The sequence below is a fragment of the Chlorocebus sabaeus genome, chromosome 7 (assembly GCF_047675955.1).
Source record: "Chlorocebus sabaeus isolate Y175 chromosome 7, mChlSab1.0.hap1, whole genome shotgun sequence".
NCBI classification, from domain to species: domain Eukaryota; kingdom Metazoa; phylum Chordata; class Mammalia; order Primates; family Cercopithecidae; genus Chlorocebus; species Chlorocebus sabaeus.
Genome location: NC_132910.1, coordinates 97,634,818 through 97,654,132, shown reverse-complemented (window position 1 = coordinate 97,654,132; position 19,315 = coordinate 97,634,818). Strand labels below are relative to the sequence as shown.

Sequence of the window (19,315 nt, the reverse complement as noted above, 5' to 3'; positions counted from 1 at the left end):
TTGACCCATTTTCTAAAAAGGGGAATGACCCTGAAGAAGTAAAGCCACAGTGGGCTTTGGACATTGGTTCGCCACCTACTGAGTATGTGAATTTAGGCAAGACAATTCCTGAGGCTCAGTTTCCTCATCTCAAAAAGATACTAACACCTGAAGGTGAGTGAAGTAAGGTTATACACAGACAGACACACATACACATACACACACACACAGAGAAAGAGCAGCAGCAGCTACTGTAATGCCTGGCACATAGTAAAAGTTCAACTAACATTATTTCTCTCCCTCCATACTCATCTAAATATCTTATTTTCAGTTTTTTGTGTTTTGTCATAATATCCAAAATAACACATTAGTCATACATCAAAACATAGAAGTAAAGGGGAAAAGTTAACTCTCCTCACTCTCCTCATCACCATCTTCAATAATCAATACTGATACTTTGGCATAGATGTTTCCATACCTTTCTCTTTGCTCACATAAACGTGTAGAAATCAAATTGAATGTGGTTTGTATAAAGTCATGAGCAATATCTAATTCAAGTAAAAATTACATTATTGATTAAGGCTTGTGCAAATATAATTCAATGGTTGATCTAATGTCAATATTAACTTTATTTCTCCTCAGATGTTTATACCTATCGACACTTTTTACTTAGTATTTTAAGATAAGGTGGGAACATTAAAGTAAAACAATTTATTATATAAGGAAAATAGTCAACTCTACCAACTATACAAGGTTCATAACGGCTGATATTAATTTTTTACTTTTTATACATTATACACATGTGTTACTTTTTTAAAATAAATTTTTTGAGTAATTTTGATACCTCCAGTTATGCTCTTTTAAGAGTAAGCTGCCTAATACTTAATCTTTAGAAATCACAAAACTTAAATTGAAACCAACTGTTGGAGGTTTGTTGACCAAGAGCAGCCAGACTTGCTTACTGGCCACAATTCAGCTGTCTGAAATCATAAACAGCAACAATTCATAACACTTCCTCCAGAATATTTTGGAGATCCAGGCAAATTTCTGGATTTAAAAAAAGTGAACTTTTATTTCCAACATCAGTAATAAAACCCTGAATGAGGTTCTCCCAAACCTGTCTACATGGGATTGTTTTCATTGTCTGGTCAATATGATCGATACTCTTTAACTGGTGTGTGGTAGCATTCCTATAATGTCCACTTGAAATCAGCACTCCAAATGATAAAGAGAGGATTCCGTTTTTAAACTAGCATCTTACATTTCTTCTAAATATCTAAAAGTAGCTAGTCAAAAGTTATGGGCACATTTTCTTCTCAGTTTATTAGGGATGCTATTGAGTTACCGAACAAAATCTTTGTTTTCCAGCATTCCATTTTGCAATGGTGTGCAGTGGGTTATAGTGCACAACAAATCTCTTGTGACAGGAGATAAACCCTTGAAAGTGATAGTTTCCGCTGGAAGTGTGGCAAGCCCTTAACTATTTCAGCATTTGTAGTGCTGTTATAATTATCATAATTGAATGTAAAAACCTTAAGATAGTATAAATTGTTCATGCAGTTAAGACAAAATGGAAAGCAGTGTCTTTTGTTTTTACAAAGGGGCAATAACATTTTTCTCTTTTTGCTACTGTTCAATATTGCTTCTAGCAGATTTTATCTCTCTGTTGTACAGAATGGTAATTTGCACCAAAGATGTCCAGTAGCTCCAGATTAAAATGTAATATAATACACGTAAAGCTTTATTGTTCCTTTAGGTTGTTGTTTTAAACTAAAGTGGAATATTTCCCTAAAGTCTTCAGCAAATGTGCACAATTTCGAACTAAATATGCTTAAGACTTATACCAGTGCTGCTGAAGAAACAGGTCTTATGGATCTGTCAAATTATTTTCATGCAATTGTTTCTGCAGCATTGTTTTTACTGGCAAATGTACAAGTCAATAGAAAAGGAAATAATTACCTATTTTCAGAATTGCTGATGCATGGAGCTAAAACAGACCAGTCTATGCGTCTTAGAGATTGTGACATTTTAAATTACCTGAACAATACCAGCAGCCATCTTTGGACATAATTAACACCTTGTCTAATTAATGTCAGATCTGGACAGAGTCATGCTGTATTTATGGCATATTATTTTATTTAAACTTGTTTTTGCCCTTATTGTGTTGCAAACTTTAGATTTGTATGCTGTTTTCTTAAGTGGAGCAACTTCTTTTTTTCCTTTTTTTTCTTTTTTTGTTTCCCTCCCCCTTCAAGTAATCAATGCACTGCTGAATGAGTTCATTTTAATGCACTCAATCATGCCTCTAATGTTCGTAGCTTACGGGCGCAAGCATCAGTAATGCAGGAATGTTATATGGCTTTAGTTTGGGCCATTTCATAAAATATTCATGGAATCAAAAATGTGCATCAAAATAGCGGCTGGGAGAATTACATTTATGTTCCTGCTTTTATGGCAGCTTCACATTTAAACCCATTTGTGTTAATATCTAGTCAATCTTCCTACTTTAAAAAAAAACTAAAATGGGAGAGATCATATACATTCTCCTTTGCTTAATATTTGTTCTAGACATCTGCTGTGATACAACAAATATCTATAAACTTTCAGAGATGTTGTGCAGGGAAGAGGGTAAGCAACAATTTGGATAATACCCAACTATATAAAATCTTATTTTCTCTACATTGTGTTTGTCTTAACATCCTACCAAGCATTTTGCAGTTTACAACATTGTTTGGGTTTTGTTTGTATTTTTAAATAAATGGATGGATTTCTTGTCTGAGTGGGCTTTAGATAAAGTAAAACTCCCTTGTAGTAGTTTTATTTTGAGTGCTTGTTCCTTTAGTTGAAAAATTATGAATGCATGCCAAACTCCTCATTGTTTATGTAGATGTCATATAATTGATGAACAAAACAAAACTAGGTTTAGGCTACTTCTATTCATACCTGGATACTCTTGTTTAATGCAGTTGTTCACAGTGTTCTCCTAAGATGTGTTTTCTGATCCTACTTCATATTATTGAAATAAATTGACTACTTAGGGTATTTGTGGAGGGCCATCCCCAGCCTCTCCAACAAAACATTTTGGCTCTATTTTCTTCCCTGGTTCACATGAAATGTTGGTGGATTTGTCTGGACTTGTGCTTGCTATAGAGCCATGCATGCAGGCCTTTAATTCAGCAGTTAGTGTCTTCCTTACTGTGGTTACCACTGTGATCTGGTTACTCACAGTGATGATGAAGATCTGCGGGTGATTCCTGGTGCACCATGAGAAAACTCACTTTCCCCTACCAAGACTTTCATACCTGTGAATAGTCCCCAGGCCTTCTTTTTTGTCCTGCTTTCTGTGAACTTTTATATTTGTGATACATTGGTAAAATTATCCCTCTTTTTGCTGTCCCTATTCCTTGATTTAAAATAATGTCAACACTTGATAATTCCAGAGAAGGACAGACCTTGGACACTTAAACACTTGTTCTTGTCCTTCTAAAAGATTGACATCAGAACCAACTGAGATTTCTAGATCCTGTTGTATTAAAGTTTATTTGGTGCCAAAAGGTAGACTAAATATGAACACTTTGTAGAAGTTATAAAGGAATGCTATGAGTCGTGTGAGAAAATCTGATTCATTATCTACATTGGTATTTATATTTAGCTTAGTAAAAGTGATCACCATATTGAGGTCTTTTATAATATTTCTCTCAGGTAAATTGAATTTAAAATTTTCAGTTAAAAGCAGTATGCATTATATCTTAATAAATGTCTAGTCTTAATTAATATCAGAACGATTATTCAGAAAACAAGATGATTTTAAAAATCCAATTCACAGTTGGAAATAGACATTGGATGGAAATCATATCACTGTTAATCATGCTTAAAGGGAAATGCTTGCATATTTAAATTATTATGCTCTCTTCATAGCATGGGCATATCTTTTAATATTTTTAAATCAAATATTCTACTATATAATAATATATGCTTTAAATTCTGGCCAGCCTTTAGAAATTGCAGATAAGTCATTTGTGTGCTTGTGGTCATTTGGATCAAATCTTTGCTGGCTTATTTTCTTGCTGACTTATTTACTGCCACTGAAAGCTTTTAGAAATGATTCCCTACATATAAGAAGGACTGGAAAACTGCTTCTGTGTAGTAGGGACCTCCATTTAAAATAGTACTAATCAGGACCCCACTGACCTCATCTGTGGGAAAATGGTGAAGCAGGGGGAAGTGAAACCATGAATAGTGAGATGAGGCCACAGGTGCCTGAGTCTAGGGTACCCACGGAATTCCAGAGCCCTCCACAGATGTCACTGCATGGCTTAGAAGAGAGCAAGGAATTCAGAAATAGCTGGTTATACAACTGCTTCTTCAGAAAGACCGATCAGAAGCACATCAGGGGCTCACATCTGTGCTTTTCTTAAAGGTGACCTATGGTGGCCTGAGCGAAGTTGGAGAATTATAGAACTGGAAGAGACTAGGAATCATGCAAATTTGGTCATCATTTTTAACACAAGAGATTCATGTCCAGAGAATTTATCTCACTCCACCTAAGTTTCCTGGCTCTTTATTTGTTGACTAGTATCTGATGTGGTGGAACCAGTTGTGTGGACTTTTGGTGACCTTGGGTTTAAATCCTAATCATCACTTATGATAAGTCTGGGGCATATACTTGAGTCATATAAACTTTGTGAGTCTCAGTTTCCTCTTTAGTGAAAAAGCAACAATCATATATACTTCACCAGTTTTTGGAATGTTCAGTAAGTTAATGTGTAGGGGGGAGAAAAGCCCTGCATTTTGACTAGCACCTAATAGACCTTCAGGAAAGAGTAGGTCACTGTTCTCTTTTACCCAAGCATCTCAAGCTCCTACCTCAGGGAAGACTCCAAACAGACCCTTCTGAGAGCTGAACTTTGGCCAATAACCATGAGCTAACTAGTACATTGATACTAGCCCTGCAGCTCTAGCAAAAAGCAAATCCAACTGAAAAGACTACTGTTATTTCTAACCATCCCAAGGTTGCCTTCTGAAGGCACCAGATGAAACCAGTGTCCTGAGGACCATCCTTATTTCACTCCTGCTTTGGCAGCCTTATCCAGGATACCTAACAGCAACCCAAGACCCAGTAACGTAACACAGAGGACATCTGGCTGATATGGAATACGAAGACACAGCCCCAGCCTTCACTCCACTCTTCCCACCTCCCATTTTGTCCTGATTTCTTCCACTTCTTCTTTTCCTACTCGACCCTCCCCTCACCTCCCCTTTCTACCCCCATATAGATCAAATTTTGGAGATGGATATCACTTCTCATTTGCTATTGACATCATTATACCTCATTTGCATCTAATTCTAATTGAGTTACCCAGAGCTTCATATCCTTTATGATCCCTATCTATTCTGGAACTATCTGTTTTTCTCACAGCATTCTATATCCTCCTTTCCCTACTTACATGGGCAAAAAGAAATACGTGTCTGTACTTTATGAATAGATGGACACTAGATGAAAAAAGAAACGCAACTCTTGTATACATCTTTCCAGGGCTGCAGTGGTATACTTCATAGGCAGAAATACAGTTAACAAAGGAAATATAACACACAAATATGTCAATGCTCCATTCTAGTTTTTAAAAATGAGGGTCGTGGGTATTTGTAGCAAGGTGTTTCTGGTAAGAGGTGCTACATGAGAGAGATGAAAAATTATGCCTGTTTTTCTGGAAGGTAAGAAAAAAGTGTCAGCTAGAAGTAAAGATAGATGAGAGCCATGAACTTCTACCTTGAGTATTTGTATCAATGTGAAAAAGGGACTGAGCATTATTTCTTAAATGACTTTCATTGTATATCCTGATGACAAAATAAACATGCTTTGATGATGGAAACTTTAGGAAATGCTAATAAGCAAACAGAAAAAAAAATCAAGAAAAAGAAAACAGAAAATCAGAAAAGAAACCATCTGTTACCCATAATCCTACCTCCCAGATATAGCACTGATAATGCTTTCTAAATTTGTTTATGTTTCCTAATATATTTACTTATTATAAACACTTGTTCATGTAACAAGATAGACTTGTATAAAATCATCCCTATGGCTTGCAGTCTCCTATCATATGAAAGTTTCATAATATAAATTTATAAACAAGTCTGCAGTACACATTGCCCTTTCTGTATGTATCTTCGCTAACATGCCCCCCTGCATGGCTCAGCAAGGACTTAGACTGTCCATGTCTACTGAATTTTGCTCTTTTTTTTTTTTGAGATGGAATCTTGCTTTGTTGCCAGGCTGGAGTGCAGTGGCACGATCTCAGCTCACTGCAATCTCCACCTCCTGGGTTCAAGTGATTCTCCTGCCTCAACCTCCTGAGTAGCTGGGACTACAAGTGTGCACCACCACAGCCAGCTGATTTTTTGTATTTTTAGCAGAGACGGGGTTTCACCATGTTGGCCAGGCTGTCTCAAACTCCTGACATCGTGATCTACCCGCCTCAGCCTCTCAAAGTGCTAGGATTATAGGTGTGAGCCACTGTGCCTGGACTGTCCACTGAATTTTTACAGAGTGTTTACTGATTACCCACCACCACTGGTTGTTTTTCTTTGAGAATACTATTCTTATTTCTATGTGCATTCTTTAATACTAATTCTGGTAACAAATTCAATGCAACAAATAGGAAGAAATTATATGCAATAGTCATGGAAACAGCTCCAACCAACACTATTCAATGAAATTCATTTGAGGAAAGATATTGAGTCTAATATAACCTGCATAGGTTAATTTAATATGTCATGATAATATTGTTATAGGGACTCAACTAATTTTTGTTTTTTGTGGGAAGAGTAAGTTATACTTAATAAACATAATAAATTAGTGGCTATATTTCAGTTTGCCTGCTGGAGTTTCTGAAGATATTATTACTGTACCAACTGATCACATTAGCTGTGTTTCCTGAGCAGGTGCCCTGTAACATATAATTGTACATGCATGAATTCATTTCTCACAATAGTACCTTGAAAAGTTACACAGTAATCCTATTTTGCAGAAGAATAAAGTAAGGCACACAGAGGGCAGTAATTAGCCTGAGGTTAAACAAAAGCTGGGAAAGCTGGGATAGGAACAGGCCATCTGCTTGGAGCCCACACTCACTCTTAACCACTATGGTTGGAGGGCCTAGATGTAAGTGTTCTTCGTATCAATTCCAATTATGTAACTCCAATACCAGAAAAGAGTATTTACATTTCAGGATATTGTGAGCATTCCCATGAGGAAATGAACAAGTAAAATACTAAATCCACTGTATGGAGCTGCAGACTCCTCTTCTAGAAATATGCTTGCTCATATTTTAAGGAAAAAAATTACTTACAGCTAATTTAGAGTTTTAGCTTGGAGAAGATATACTTTGGATTTTATTGTAGGGTAAAATCCAAAACGGCAGTTAGTTACATTGTAATTATTCAAAGCTAAATAGAATATACAAAAACCTCATTGGAAAGTCCAGTCAAACTTTGAGAAGCAGTTTAAGGAGCCATAATGTTTGAATCTGAAGTTTATAATGGATGCATTCTTTTTTAAGAATGATGAGGTTGGGAGGCTGAGGTGGGAGGATCGCTTGAGCTCAGGAATTCAAGGCTGCAGTAAGCTGTGATTGCACCATTACACTCCAGCCTGAGTGACAGAGTGAAAAGAAAAGAAAAAAAGAATGATGAAATTGCAATCTGTTGGGAAAGCAGTAGAGGATATTGGTTGATAGTATCAGCTCTAGAGTCAGATTTCCTGGATATTATAGCACTAGACTTGCCATCTTGAGCAAAATTCTTAACCTTACTAAGTTTTGGCTTTCTATTCTGTAATAGGAAATCAGAACAGTCCTACTCCATTGGATTGTTTTGAAGACTAAATGAGAAATACATATAAAGCACATAGCAGGATGCATGGCATATATAATGTTAAAGAAATATTAGCCAATATGATGGTGATTAATAATCATTGCTGGCCTTTTACACCCTCTCTAAACATATGCAAGCCCAGTAAATTTCTACTAGCCAGAGTACATCCCTCCCTCTTGCAGGTGTCTATCTAAAATTCATGCTGAAACTGAGGTCCAATTAGAGATAGCTCCTTTCCCAGTTTAATTCATCTTCAGCCTTAGAAATCTTTCACCATAATCCATGGTGTTTCTCCATTTAATAGTAAAGCTAAAATTCATGCAAAATTTCTGAAAATGCATTCTGACCTCTGGTTTATACTTATGAATGGCTTTTATTCTTCAGGTCATCTTCTGGAAGCTGCTGAGCATTATGAAGCATTCCATCAATTGACGCAGGGGCGGATATGGAAGGACGAGACAGGCCGCTCTCTCAACTTGTTGGCCTGTGAGAGTCTCCTGAGGACTTACAGATTACTCTCAGACAAAATGCTGCAAAATAAAGAATACAAACAGGCCATCAAAATTCTAATAAAAGCTTCTGAAATAGCCAAAGAAGGTGGGTAGAAAAGAACACTCTCACATTGTTTTCTTTAATGGGTAGACACTGGTTCTCCCAAGAGTGAAGTAAAAATCGTCAAGTGTTAGGGTGATTATTTCCTATGAAATGCAAAGACAAATGCCATCAATTTACTATCAAATTTCACTGTAAAACGGAGGTGCCTTAGTGCTGACAACAAGAAATCCATTAGTTTCTTGAAAGCTTTATCTCCAAAATTACAATCCACTGGGAGTAGTGCTGTAAAACAAAGAACCTAAAGTGAGAAGGTAAGATCATCTGCAAAAGTTAAGTGTGGGTATGTGCAATGTTCATGTGTGTATGTGGTTGTATATTCCTTGGAGTCTTAGAGACCTTTCATTGTTTGCACATTTCCCATTGTCAGGTAACAAGGAAAATATGATATATATTTAGTTATCAGTAACAGGAAAATAGGACTGTAATATATTTTAGATCAAATGTGGCCTTTAGACCAGCAGCTTCAGCATCTTATAACAGCCAGGGTCTCAGGTCCCACCCTAGACCTACTGCAGCAGGATCCCCAGGTTAGCAAGATATCCAGGTGATGTATATGTACACTTAAAGCAGTGAAAATGCTTCTATGAGAGCTGCTCATGTCTTTTATAGTCTGTATCATTTCTGTACATGTAAAATACAAAGAAAAAATTTGGAGCACATTCTTACAAGCTTTTAATTTCTGAAATGCAAGGATATTTTGTTACCATGTAGTAATTTATTAATAAAATAGCCTTTTCATGAAGGAGAAAAAGATAAAAGTTATGCTCCTGAACTGAAGTGTATTAGCTCATGGATATATTTAATTGATTGGTTTATTAAATAATAGATGGCTTATTTAGAGTGAGCAGGACTGATTTCCTGGGTGTGATTTTAATTTACTAAAGAGTAAAAATAAACAGCTTAGTCTCTCTGTAACTTCTTTCAATAATATTAGTCAACATACTCACAGGAAATCACCCCCTGAAAGATGTATCTCATTAAATGAACTACTTTTGTATAAGTGGTCTAGTATCTTCCCCCAAAAGGGTAAACACATAGTTAGCTCTTAGATCAATTTCAGCAGCAAACTTTAGTCACATGGAAAGTTACATGGAATTTCAATGAAAAGGAATGCATTGATTAGGAAAAGATACCTTACTTTAGGTTTACTTTGCTAAGTTTTAAGGTAGTTCACAAAGAAAGAAAAGTTCCTTGGGTCTCTGCCAACAGTCAGAGCCTGTCAAGCAGTCTTCCTTCAAAAAGCATCTCTCGCTTACCAAAGATCAGATCAGGAGAACAAGAGAAGACTTACTTCTTAAGCTGTTATAGTTTTTAATGTCTTTTAAAACCAATAAATATTTGTCCCCACATTTTTCTTCGAAGAAAGTACATAGGTTAAAGGATTGCACAATACTTTTCAGAGCTCTTAAAGAGGGTAAATATTCTGGGACAAAGTATCCCGTTACTCTTGTCTCCTACGTTGATCAGGGAGCCTGAAGGAGCAAGCTGATGATTACCCAAATAAAGCATGCCTCTCACATTGGTTTACATAGTATTTAAGGGGTACTGACACCAACTGTCGGCCAACTCCTTTGTTAGGGTACATTGGTGTAATGCACAAATGTAGCATCAGCCAACACCTTTTACTTAACATAATGTTTTCAAGGTTCATCCATCATACAGGGCCAAATCACATTCCATTGCATGGTTATACCACATTTTCTTTATTCACTTATCAGTTGATGGACATATGAGTTGTTTCCACCTTTTGCCTATTATGAATAATGCTAGAATGAACATTTGTGTACAACTTTTCAAAGATCTTGATTGTATGCTTAGGAGTGGCATCACTGGGTTATATGACAACTGTGTTCAACTTATTGAGGAGCTACCAGTTTTCCAAAGTGGCTTCACCATTTGACATTTCCAGTAGTAATACATAAGGGTTTCAGTTTAGCCACTTCCTCACCAGCACTTGTTACTTCTATCTTCTTCATTATACTTATCCTAGTAGGTGTAATGTGGTATCTCACTGTGGATTTGATTTGCATTTCCCTGTTGGCCAGTAACATTGAGCGTTTTTTGTCATGTGCTTCTTGGCCATTTGGATATCTTCTCTGCAGACATTTTTATTCAGATTCTTTGCCCGGTTTAAATTTTTTTTTTATGATTGAGTTTTAAGAATTCCATGTATATTTTATGTACAAGTCTTTCATTAAATATATGATTTGAAAATATTTTCTCCTGTTCTGTGGGTTTTATTTTCACTTTCTGATGGTATTCATTGAAGTACAAGTTTTTAATTTTGATAAAGTTCAGTTCATCTAGTTTTTCTTTTGCTGTTCTTTTGCTGTTCTGATATCATCACTAAGAAGGCTTTGACCAATACAAGGTCACAATGATTTACTCCTACGCTTTAAGAGTTTTATAGTTTTAACTATATTTAAGCTTATGATCTATTTTCAAGTGTGTGTGTGTGTGCACGTGCGTGCACAAATGTGGTGTGAGGAGGGTACAACTTCATATTTTGAAAGTGGATATCCAATTGTACTAGTAATACTTGTTGAAAACATTATTCTTTTCTCAATACATTGTAATGACACCCCATATAAAATCATTTGACCATAAATGTGAAGATTGTTTCTGGATTCTCAATTCTATTGCCTTGATCTCTCTTGTCTAACTTACAACTACAACAATACATAGATTTTATTACTCTAGTTTTGTAGTGAGTTTTGAAATTCGGAAATGTGTGTTGTAACATTGCTGTTTTTCAGGTTTGCTTGGGTTGTTTTCATCACTTGCATTTCCATGTGAATTTTAGGATCAGCTTGTCAATTTCTGCAGAAAGGGGAGCTGGAATTTTGATAGGAATTGCATTGAATCTGTCAATCAATTTGGGGAGTATTGCCGTCTTAACACTAAGTTTTTCAATCCATGAATATGGGCTATCTGTCCATTTATTTAAATATTCTTTAATTTCTTCCAATGATGTTTTATAGTTGTCAGTGTACATGTACTGCCTTCTTTTGTTAAATTTATTTTTAATATTTTATTCTTTTGATGCTATTGCAAATGGAATTGTTTCTTAATTTCATTTTCGGATTGTTGATAACCTGTACGTAGAAATAAAACTGACTTTTCTATATTGATCTTATAGCTTTCAACCTTGTTAAACTCATTTATTAGCTTTGATAATTTGTTATGGATTCTTTAGGATTCTCTGTATATAAGACTATGGTATCTGCAAATAAAGTTTTGCTGCTTCCTTTCTATCTGTGTGCCTTATCTTTTTCTTGCCTAATTTATCTGACTAGAACCTCTAGTGCAACAGTTTTAAACAGAAGTATATTTACTGAGGGCTTTTTGTAGATGCTGTTTACTTTGTTGAGAAAATTCCCTTCTATTCCAAGTTTATTGAGGGTTTTTAACATGAAAGGGGGTTGGATTTTGCAAAATGCTTTTTTCCTACCTCTATTGAGAAGGTCATATGATTTTGTCTTTTATACTATTAATATGGTATATTATACTGATTGGTTGGCATATGTTGAACCAACTTTGCATCGCTGGGCTAAATTCCACTTGATCGTGGTGTATAATCCTTATATGTTACTGATTTTGCTTTGCTAGTAATTTTGTTAAGGATTTTTGTGTCTATGTTCATAGGAGACATGAGTTTATAGCTTTCTTTTCTTGTAATGTCTTTGTCTGGTTTGATGTCAAAATAATACTGGCCTCATAGAATGATTTGGGAGGTGTTTTCTCTTAATTGCTTAAAAAGTTTGTAAAAGCTTAAAAAGTTTGTAAAAGATTGATGTCAATTCTTAAAATATTTTTTAAAAATTCACCAGTGAAGTCATCTGCGCCTGACTAGCCTTTTCTTCAGAGAAGTTTTTAAATTACTAATTCAGTTACTTTACTTGTTATGAATTTATTCAGAGTTTTGATTTCTTCTTAAGTCAATTTCAGTAGTTTGTATCTTTCCAGGAATTTGTCTGTTTCATCTAGTTTATCTAACTTGTTAGTATGTAATTGTCCACAAAATTCTCTTATAATCCTTTTTATTTCTGTAAGGTCTGTAGTTATTTACCTTTTTTCATTCTTGATTTTAATAATTTAAGGGTTTCTTCTTTTTCTTTTCTTTTTTTTTTTTTTTAATCTAACTAAACATTTGTTAATTTTGTTGACTTTTTCAAAGAATCATTTTTTGTTGTGTTGATTTTCACTATGGATTTTTTATCCTTTATTTTTTTCATTTCCACTCAAGTCTTTCCTACTTCCTTCCCTCTGTTTGATTTGAATGTAGTTGTATCCTCTTTTGCTAGTTTTATAAGATGGAAAGGACTTTCTTATTTTTAAATATAGACATTTATAGCTATAAATTTCCCTCTATGCACATCTTAGTTTTATCCCATAAATTTTGGTTTGTTGTGTTTTCATTTTCATCTATTTCAGAATATTTTTTGGTTTACCTTGTGATCTTCTTTGACCTACTGTTCATTTAGGAGCATCTTTAATTTCCACATAGATGCAAGTTTCCCAAATTTAATTCTATTATGTATTTTTAATTTCACATTATTGTGAATACCACCTTTTCAATGGAGTCTACTCTGATAACCATATTTAATATTGAAACCTGCTTTGTCCTCTGGACCCCCACTTGGCTCTCCCAATTCCCCTTACCCTGCTCTATTTTCTCCCTAGAACACTTGTTAGCATACACCTTATGTAATTATTCTTTATTATTTATTTTCTCTCTCTTTATGTCTCTGTCCTCTAAAGCATCAGTTTTGATGTGTCACTCAATTTTAGTAGTGCCAAGATTTTAGACCTAACCTTTTCTTTTTGGTTGTTGTTAATCCTATTCTTACTGACATTTTTCTCTGTTATGTTGTTGCTTTCACTTTATCTTAACTTTGTCTCTATTAGTGAATAAGAAAAGTTCTCATGTTTAAATATTATTTAAAAACTAATATTTGGTGTTTCCAAACTGTATCAGTAGCAATAGATGATGTTTTCCTTCCTTTCTCCTCTTTGCTGAGCTTCCACTCACATAAAATTAGATGCAGATGATGGTGCTATATCAGCCCAGCCAGTTGCTAGTGCTTTAACACAGTTACACCACTTGACACAGAAAATACATAACACATACAGCCAACTTTTAACTCTCTAATAAGTAGCTTCCTGTCATAGCCTCTTTCTTCTATTCTGTCTTCACTAGTCCCAGAACCCGTAATCCTATACCAGAGAAAAAGTTAGGGCCCAGCTGAATTTTAAGAGTTAAAATTCCCCTTACTGGATCACTGGCATCATCAACTCTGCTAAAATGAGATCTTGAAGGGGTAATTCTCTGTAATCAGGGAAATAGCTAAAGAAGAAAAAATACTGTCACTGGCATTTGCCATCCTATTTCCTTGAAGTCTTCAAAGAGCCGCTGCATCAGCAGTGGTTATTTGGTGAGTGGTGAGAGTGAATGCAGCGTGAAATATTGTTCCTGCTGACATCCTTCATGGTTGGAATGTGGAGCTCAGAAATCTAAGGATACTTCCTGTATTCATCTATTTTGCATTTCTATAAAGGAATATCTGAGGGTGGGTAATTTATAAAGAAAAGAGTTTTGTTTTTTTTTTTAACTGAAAACTCCACAGACTGTACAAGCATGGTGCCAGCATCTCCTTCTGGTGAGGGCTTCAGGAAGCTTCCAATCATGGCGGAAGGCAAAGGGGAGCAGGCATGTCATATGGCGAGAGAAGGAGCAAGAGAGATGGTAGGCTCTTTAAAGCAATCAGCTCTCATGTAGACTAATAGAGCAAGAGCTCACTCGTTACCATGAGGATGGCACCAAGACATTCATGAGGGATCTGCCCCCATCACAGACACCTTCCACAGGCACCACCTCCAACAGTGGGGATCACATTTCCATGTGAGATTTGGAGAGGACAAACATCAAAACCATATCACTTACTTTCCAAAGACCAAAAACAAAGGTTAGATCACTCAGCATTTGCATTAGCTAGGAGTTAGTCACATTAGAAGCCAATGTTATATTTAATATACTAAATATAAGCAAGTTATATGTTTGCCAAATGGTATGAGATATGTCATGTTGAACCACGTTATATCTTCACACATTTTGCTTTTGGAAAGAAGTGGTTAATTCCTGAAATAAAATTAGTAAGATACCACAGGAATTAGAAAGACTAACTTTCTTGCTAAAAAAAAAAAAAAAAAAAAAAAAGATGATGAAAAGCATATTACCAGTGATTAGTAAAGAAAAGTGTGTGGATTTCAAAATACGCATGGAATTTTCTACCAGGAAACTAAGCTCTGTCAGTTACTCTCACCTACGCTTTAATCAATAGCTCTTAAACAGAACATAATCAAAATAAAAATTCATTAATTTGCTAATTATCTGCAGTTAGAAACTTAGCTGAATGTCAGTCCATGTGATTGAGTATGAATGTTTGTGCACCATTTAAGGTTGTTATCCATTATCAGTTGTTTTATGTATGTAGTAGCAGCTATGCTAGATGACTGTATGCCTTTACATGTTGGACTAGTATAAAAATTATACATGAATGTCAAAATGATAATATTAGGCTGTGTTTATAAAGGGAAGCCCCTTTATAAACTGAATATAAACAAGTTGTATATTTGCCAAATGGTATGAGGTATGTCATGTACGAGGTATATAATTATATTGTTAATGCATCTTACTCTAATAACTATGATCCAGGTAAATTGTGTTTACATCAGCCTTTTTTTTTCAGTATACAGCTAGGTTGTGGGGATTATTGATAAAACTGCATACTTTAAAAAATAATAATTTTTTACTGTCTTGAAAAGCGAGGATTCTGTTTGTTGTAGTAAATCAATTTCTTGAATGCTTGGTAATTTTTTTACATCTTCACTTCAGGAAGTGACAAAAAGATGGAAGGGGAAGCCTCTTACTACTTGGGCTTAGCACACTTAGCTGCTGAGGAATATGAAACTGCATTAACAGTAAGCTAAACTTTTAATCACTACCATTTTTAATTATTTTAGTATATTTATTTTATTTTATTATATATTATTACAAGGCCAACAGAAATGACTTAGGCCTGACATAGGTGTGCCTTTTTACTGATATTAAAGCAGAATAGCAATATGCTAGAAGCATTTTAAAAATTGGTTTTATTGTTTATTGAAGGTACAGTGGTATATAATCAATTACTATGAAGTTCTTTGGGATATGTGAAAGTTAAATAAATGGAGTAATATGGCCCTCTATATGCCCATATCAACAAGGACAAGGGGAAATAGGTTTAAGTGATGGTAAAAAGTAAATAACAAAAAAGAAATTACAGTCATTTTATAATATGATTTGGGAAATTTTGCACGCACAAAAATGTGGTTATTAAGCAATAGAGTGAGCTGCCTTGATGTAGCTCTTCAGTGCAGGTAGTGAGGAGGCAACAGAGGTGGAGGTGGGTGTTAGTCCCAGTCTGAGAAGTAGCTTGCTCTATAATCAAATCACTGTTCAGCTATTTTGCAACCAGGTCTTTTTTTTTTTTTTTTGGCTAAAAACAAACAAACAAGTAAAAATGTCAAGGGTGATCTTTCCTGAATTATAACTGAAGTCATTTTTTCTTCTTCTCTTACCTCTATTATGTATTTAAAGTATTTCACCTACATCTCTTGTAATAATCCAGTTTGATACACAATATTGGATTTTAAGTTTTTAGGATCTTCTTTGTTCCTTTAGATATCTTTTGCAAAGTAGAATTACTATATTTGGGCTACATATTTTCCTCTAGTCCCCTTACAATCGGATATCAAGAAAACATAGGTTTTCCTAGATGACTCTTATGCTTAATATTTTTTAGTTAATGATTAGCATGCAGCAAAGATTTGTTTCTGATACCTTGGGGAGCACAGAGACCAATGAGATGCACACTTCCCTTTAGGAGTTAAGTTAATGAGGGCAAACAACTTGCGAGCATCACCACAATTCGAAGTAGGATGAACAGGGGCTTTTTAAGTGCAGAGGGAGGAGTGGTTGGTTCCAACACTGAAGACCAGGGAAGCTGCACCAAAAAAAAGTTTTTGAAAGACAGGATGTACACATGTAGAAAACATCAGAGTCCACAATGATAGAACACTAGATATACACGTGTGCACACATGTGTATACACTCAACAGGGACGTACTCAGTGTGTTGGGAAGCAAGGACTTAGGTGGAAGATGAGATTCAGTTGGAGATCAAGATGGAAAATTAGGTGAAAACTAGCTGATAGATATTCCTTCTCTCTCAGGTAATGCAAGCACAAAATAAATTCAAACAATACAATAAAATTCACAATGAAAACTACATTTTCTTTCTCTCCCTGTATTCAGTCTCACAGTTCTTTTCTCAGAGACAAACACAGTTACACATTTCTGGCTTATCTTTCCAAAAATATTCTATATATTCAAATATCTATAAAGTGCATATATATGTTTCTTTTTTGTTATTTAGAAAATTGTTGCATTTTATATGCACTGTTATGCACCTTGAGTTAATTTCTTTCATACTGACGCATAAAGGCATGTCTAGTTTTATTATTTTAATTTTTCCAGCTTTATTGAGGTATGATTGGCAGATAAACATTGCATATATTCAAGATGTGTGATGTGACGTTTTGATAAATCTATATATTGGGAAATTATTTCCCCAATCAAACTAGTTGGCCTGTCCACCACCTCCCATATTAACCTCTTTTGTATGTGTGTGAGGACATGTAAGATCTAGTGTCAGTAAACTTCAAGTATATAATACACCATTATTAACTATAGACAAGTTTCGTTGTATTTATTTATTTATAATTTCAACTTTTAGATTTGGGGGTACATGTGCAGATTTGTTATCTGAGTATGTTTTGTGATGCTGAGGTTTGTGGTATGATTGATCCTGTCACCCAGGTAGTGAGCATAGTACCTGATAGTTTTTTAGCCACTGCCCTCCTCCTCTAGTTGTCTATTGTTCTCGTCTTTATGTCCATAAGTATCCAAGGTTTAGCTCCCACTTATAAGTGAGAACATGTGGTATTTGATTTTCTATTCCTGTGTTAATTTGGACAAACCTTATCTTAAGGGGTCTACATGATATCCCGTTGTGTGACTGTGCCATAATGGATTCAAACATCTTCTACTGCTGGGCATTAAGGTTGTTTCTCATAACTTTTATTGTAAAGGATGTGGCAGTGAACAGTTTCATCAGATGTGACAAATTTATCCATGAATGGATTCCTAGAGGTGGAAATGCTGGTGTATCCTATTCCTAGTGGTATAGGATAGTCTAGTAATGAATAGATTGAAGAAGGAATATTTGACATCCAAGGGATGAATTACTTTACTTGAAACTGTTACTCCTTTCAGAAAAGTATGGAAATCGTTTCTCTGAAAGTATATGGGAAGCTTTAGTCCCTACAACCTATTAAATGTGTGACACTGGGCAAGTCCTTTACACTCTTTAAGTTTCAATTACCCCATCTATCCAGTGGGAGTAATAACTATACTTATTTCATAAAGGGTAGTGAGTTCAATGCTACTCCCCTCAAAAAAAAAAAAAAAAAAATCCACTTCCTAATCCCTGGCACCTGTGAATGCAGAAGTAACTAAGTTAAAGATCTTGAGATGAAGTGATCATCCTGGATTATCCAGGTAGACTCTAAATATGAAGACAAACATCCTTATAAGAAAAAGGCAGAAGATTTGAAACAGAAGACAGGAAGCCACATGCGCAGAGGAAAAGACCATATGAAGACAAGGGCAGATAGTGCAGTGATACAGTCACAAGTCAAGAAATCCCTGGAACTGCCAGGAGATAGAAGAGGCAAGGAAGGATCCTCTCCCAGAGGCTTCAAAAAGATCACAGCCCTGCTGATGCCTTGATTTCAGACTTCTAGCCTTCAAAGCTAGCAAAGAATACATTTCTATTATTTTAAGTCATTTAGTTTGTGGTAATTTTTATGTCAGCCCTAGGGAACTAATACACAGGGTGATAATAAGAGATAATTTATGTAAAGTTTTAAAAGACTGTCTCCCTGGTTTATAATAAACCTTCGATAATTATTGGGTTTTATTATTTTTTCACTAATCTAAGTCTCTGGACTTGAGCAGTAGTAGTGAAGATGGAGGGAACTAGACAGATTCAAAAGTTATAAAGGACTTGGTAAGAGGCTAAGTATAGGAGGTGAGGGGAACAGAGGTGCAAAGATGGGCCCTGAGTTCCTGGCTGTGGAACTGGATGGATGCTGGTGTTGTTTACAGGAGTAGGGAATGTGAAAGGCTTGTGGGGAAATGGAGAGTTCAGTTTTGGATACGTAGAATTGGAGGAGTTTTAAAGATATTCAAGGAGAGTTCAAGTAGACAGTTAAATATGAGGGTCTGGAGCTTAAAAGGAAGTCTAGAGTGGAAATATTATATGTGAAAATTAATTTTATGCATCAGCTTGGCTGGGTCATGGGATGCCCAGATAGCTGGCTAAACATTTCTGGGTATGTCTCCAAGGGTGTTTCTAGAGAAGATTAGCATTTGAATTGGTGGGTTGAGTAAAGCAGATGGCCTTCCCCTATGTGGATGGGCATCATTTAATCCATTGTGGGCTTCAATAGAACAAAAAGGCAGAGGAAGGGCAAATTTACTTGACCAGACTGTTTGAGCAGAGACATTGATCTTCCACTGTCAGCACTGATGGTTCTCAGGTCTTCAGACCCCGTCTGAATCTACATCACTGGCTCACCAGATTGCAGGTCTTCAAACTACAGCACCAGCTCTCCTGGGTATGCAGTTTACAGACAGCAGATAGTGGGATTTCTCAGTCTCTATAATCATGGCAGCCAGTACCTTA

At 35.5% G+C, this 19,315-nt stretch overlaps 1 protein-coding gene across 3 annotated transcripts in view; it reads left to right on the top strand.

The window, feature by feature from the left end:
* TTC29 (tetratricopeptide repeat domain 29) overlaps nt 1-19,315 on the top strand; it is a 254,589-nt gene that overhangs the window by 63,053 nt on the left and 172,221 nt on the right. For all 3 annotated transcript variants that reach the window (XM_037992745.2, XM_037992737.2, XM_037992744.2), the window contains 2 exons: nt 8,236-8,448; nt 15,362-15,447. In XM_037992745.2, coding sequence (XP_037848673.2) covers nt 8,236-8,448; nt 15,362-15,447 — 299 coding nt within the window. The remainder of the gene's footprint in view (nt 1-8,235; nt 8,449-15,361; nt 15,448-19,315) is intronic.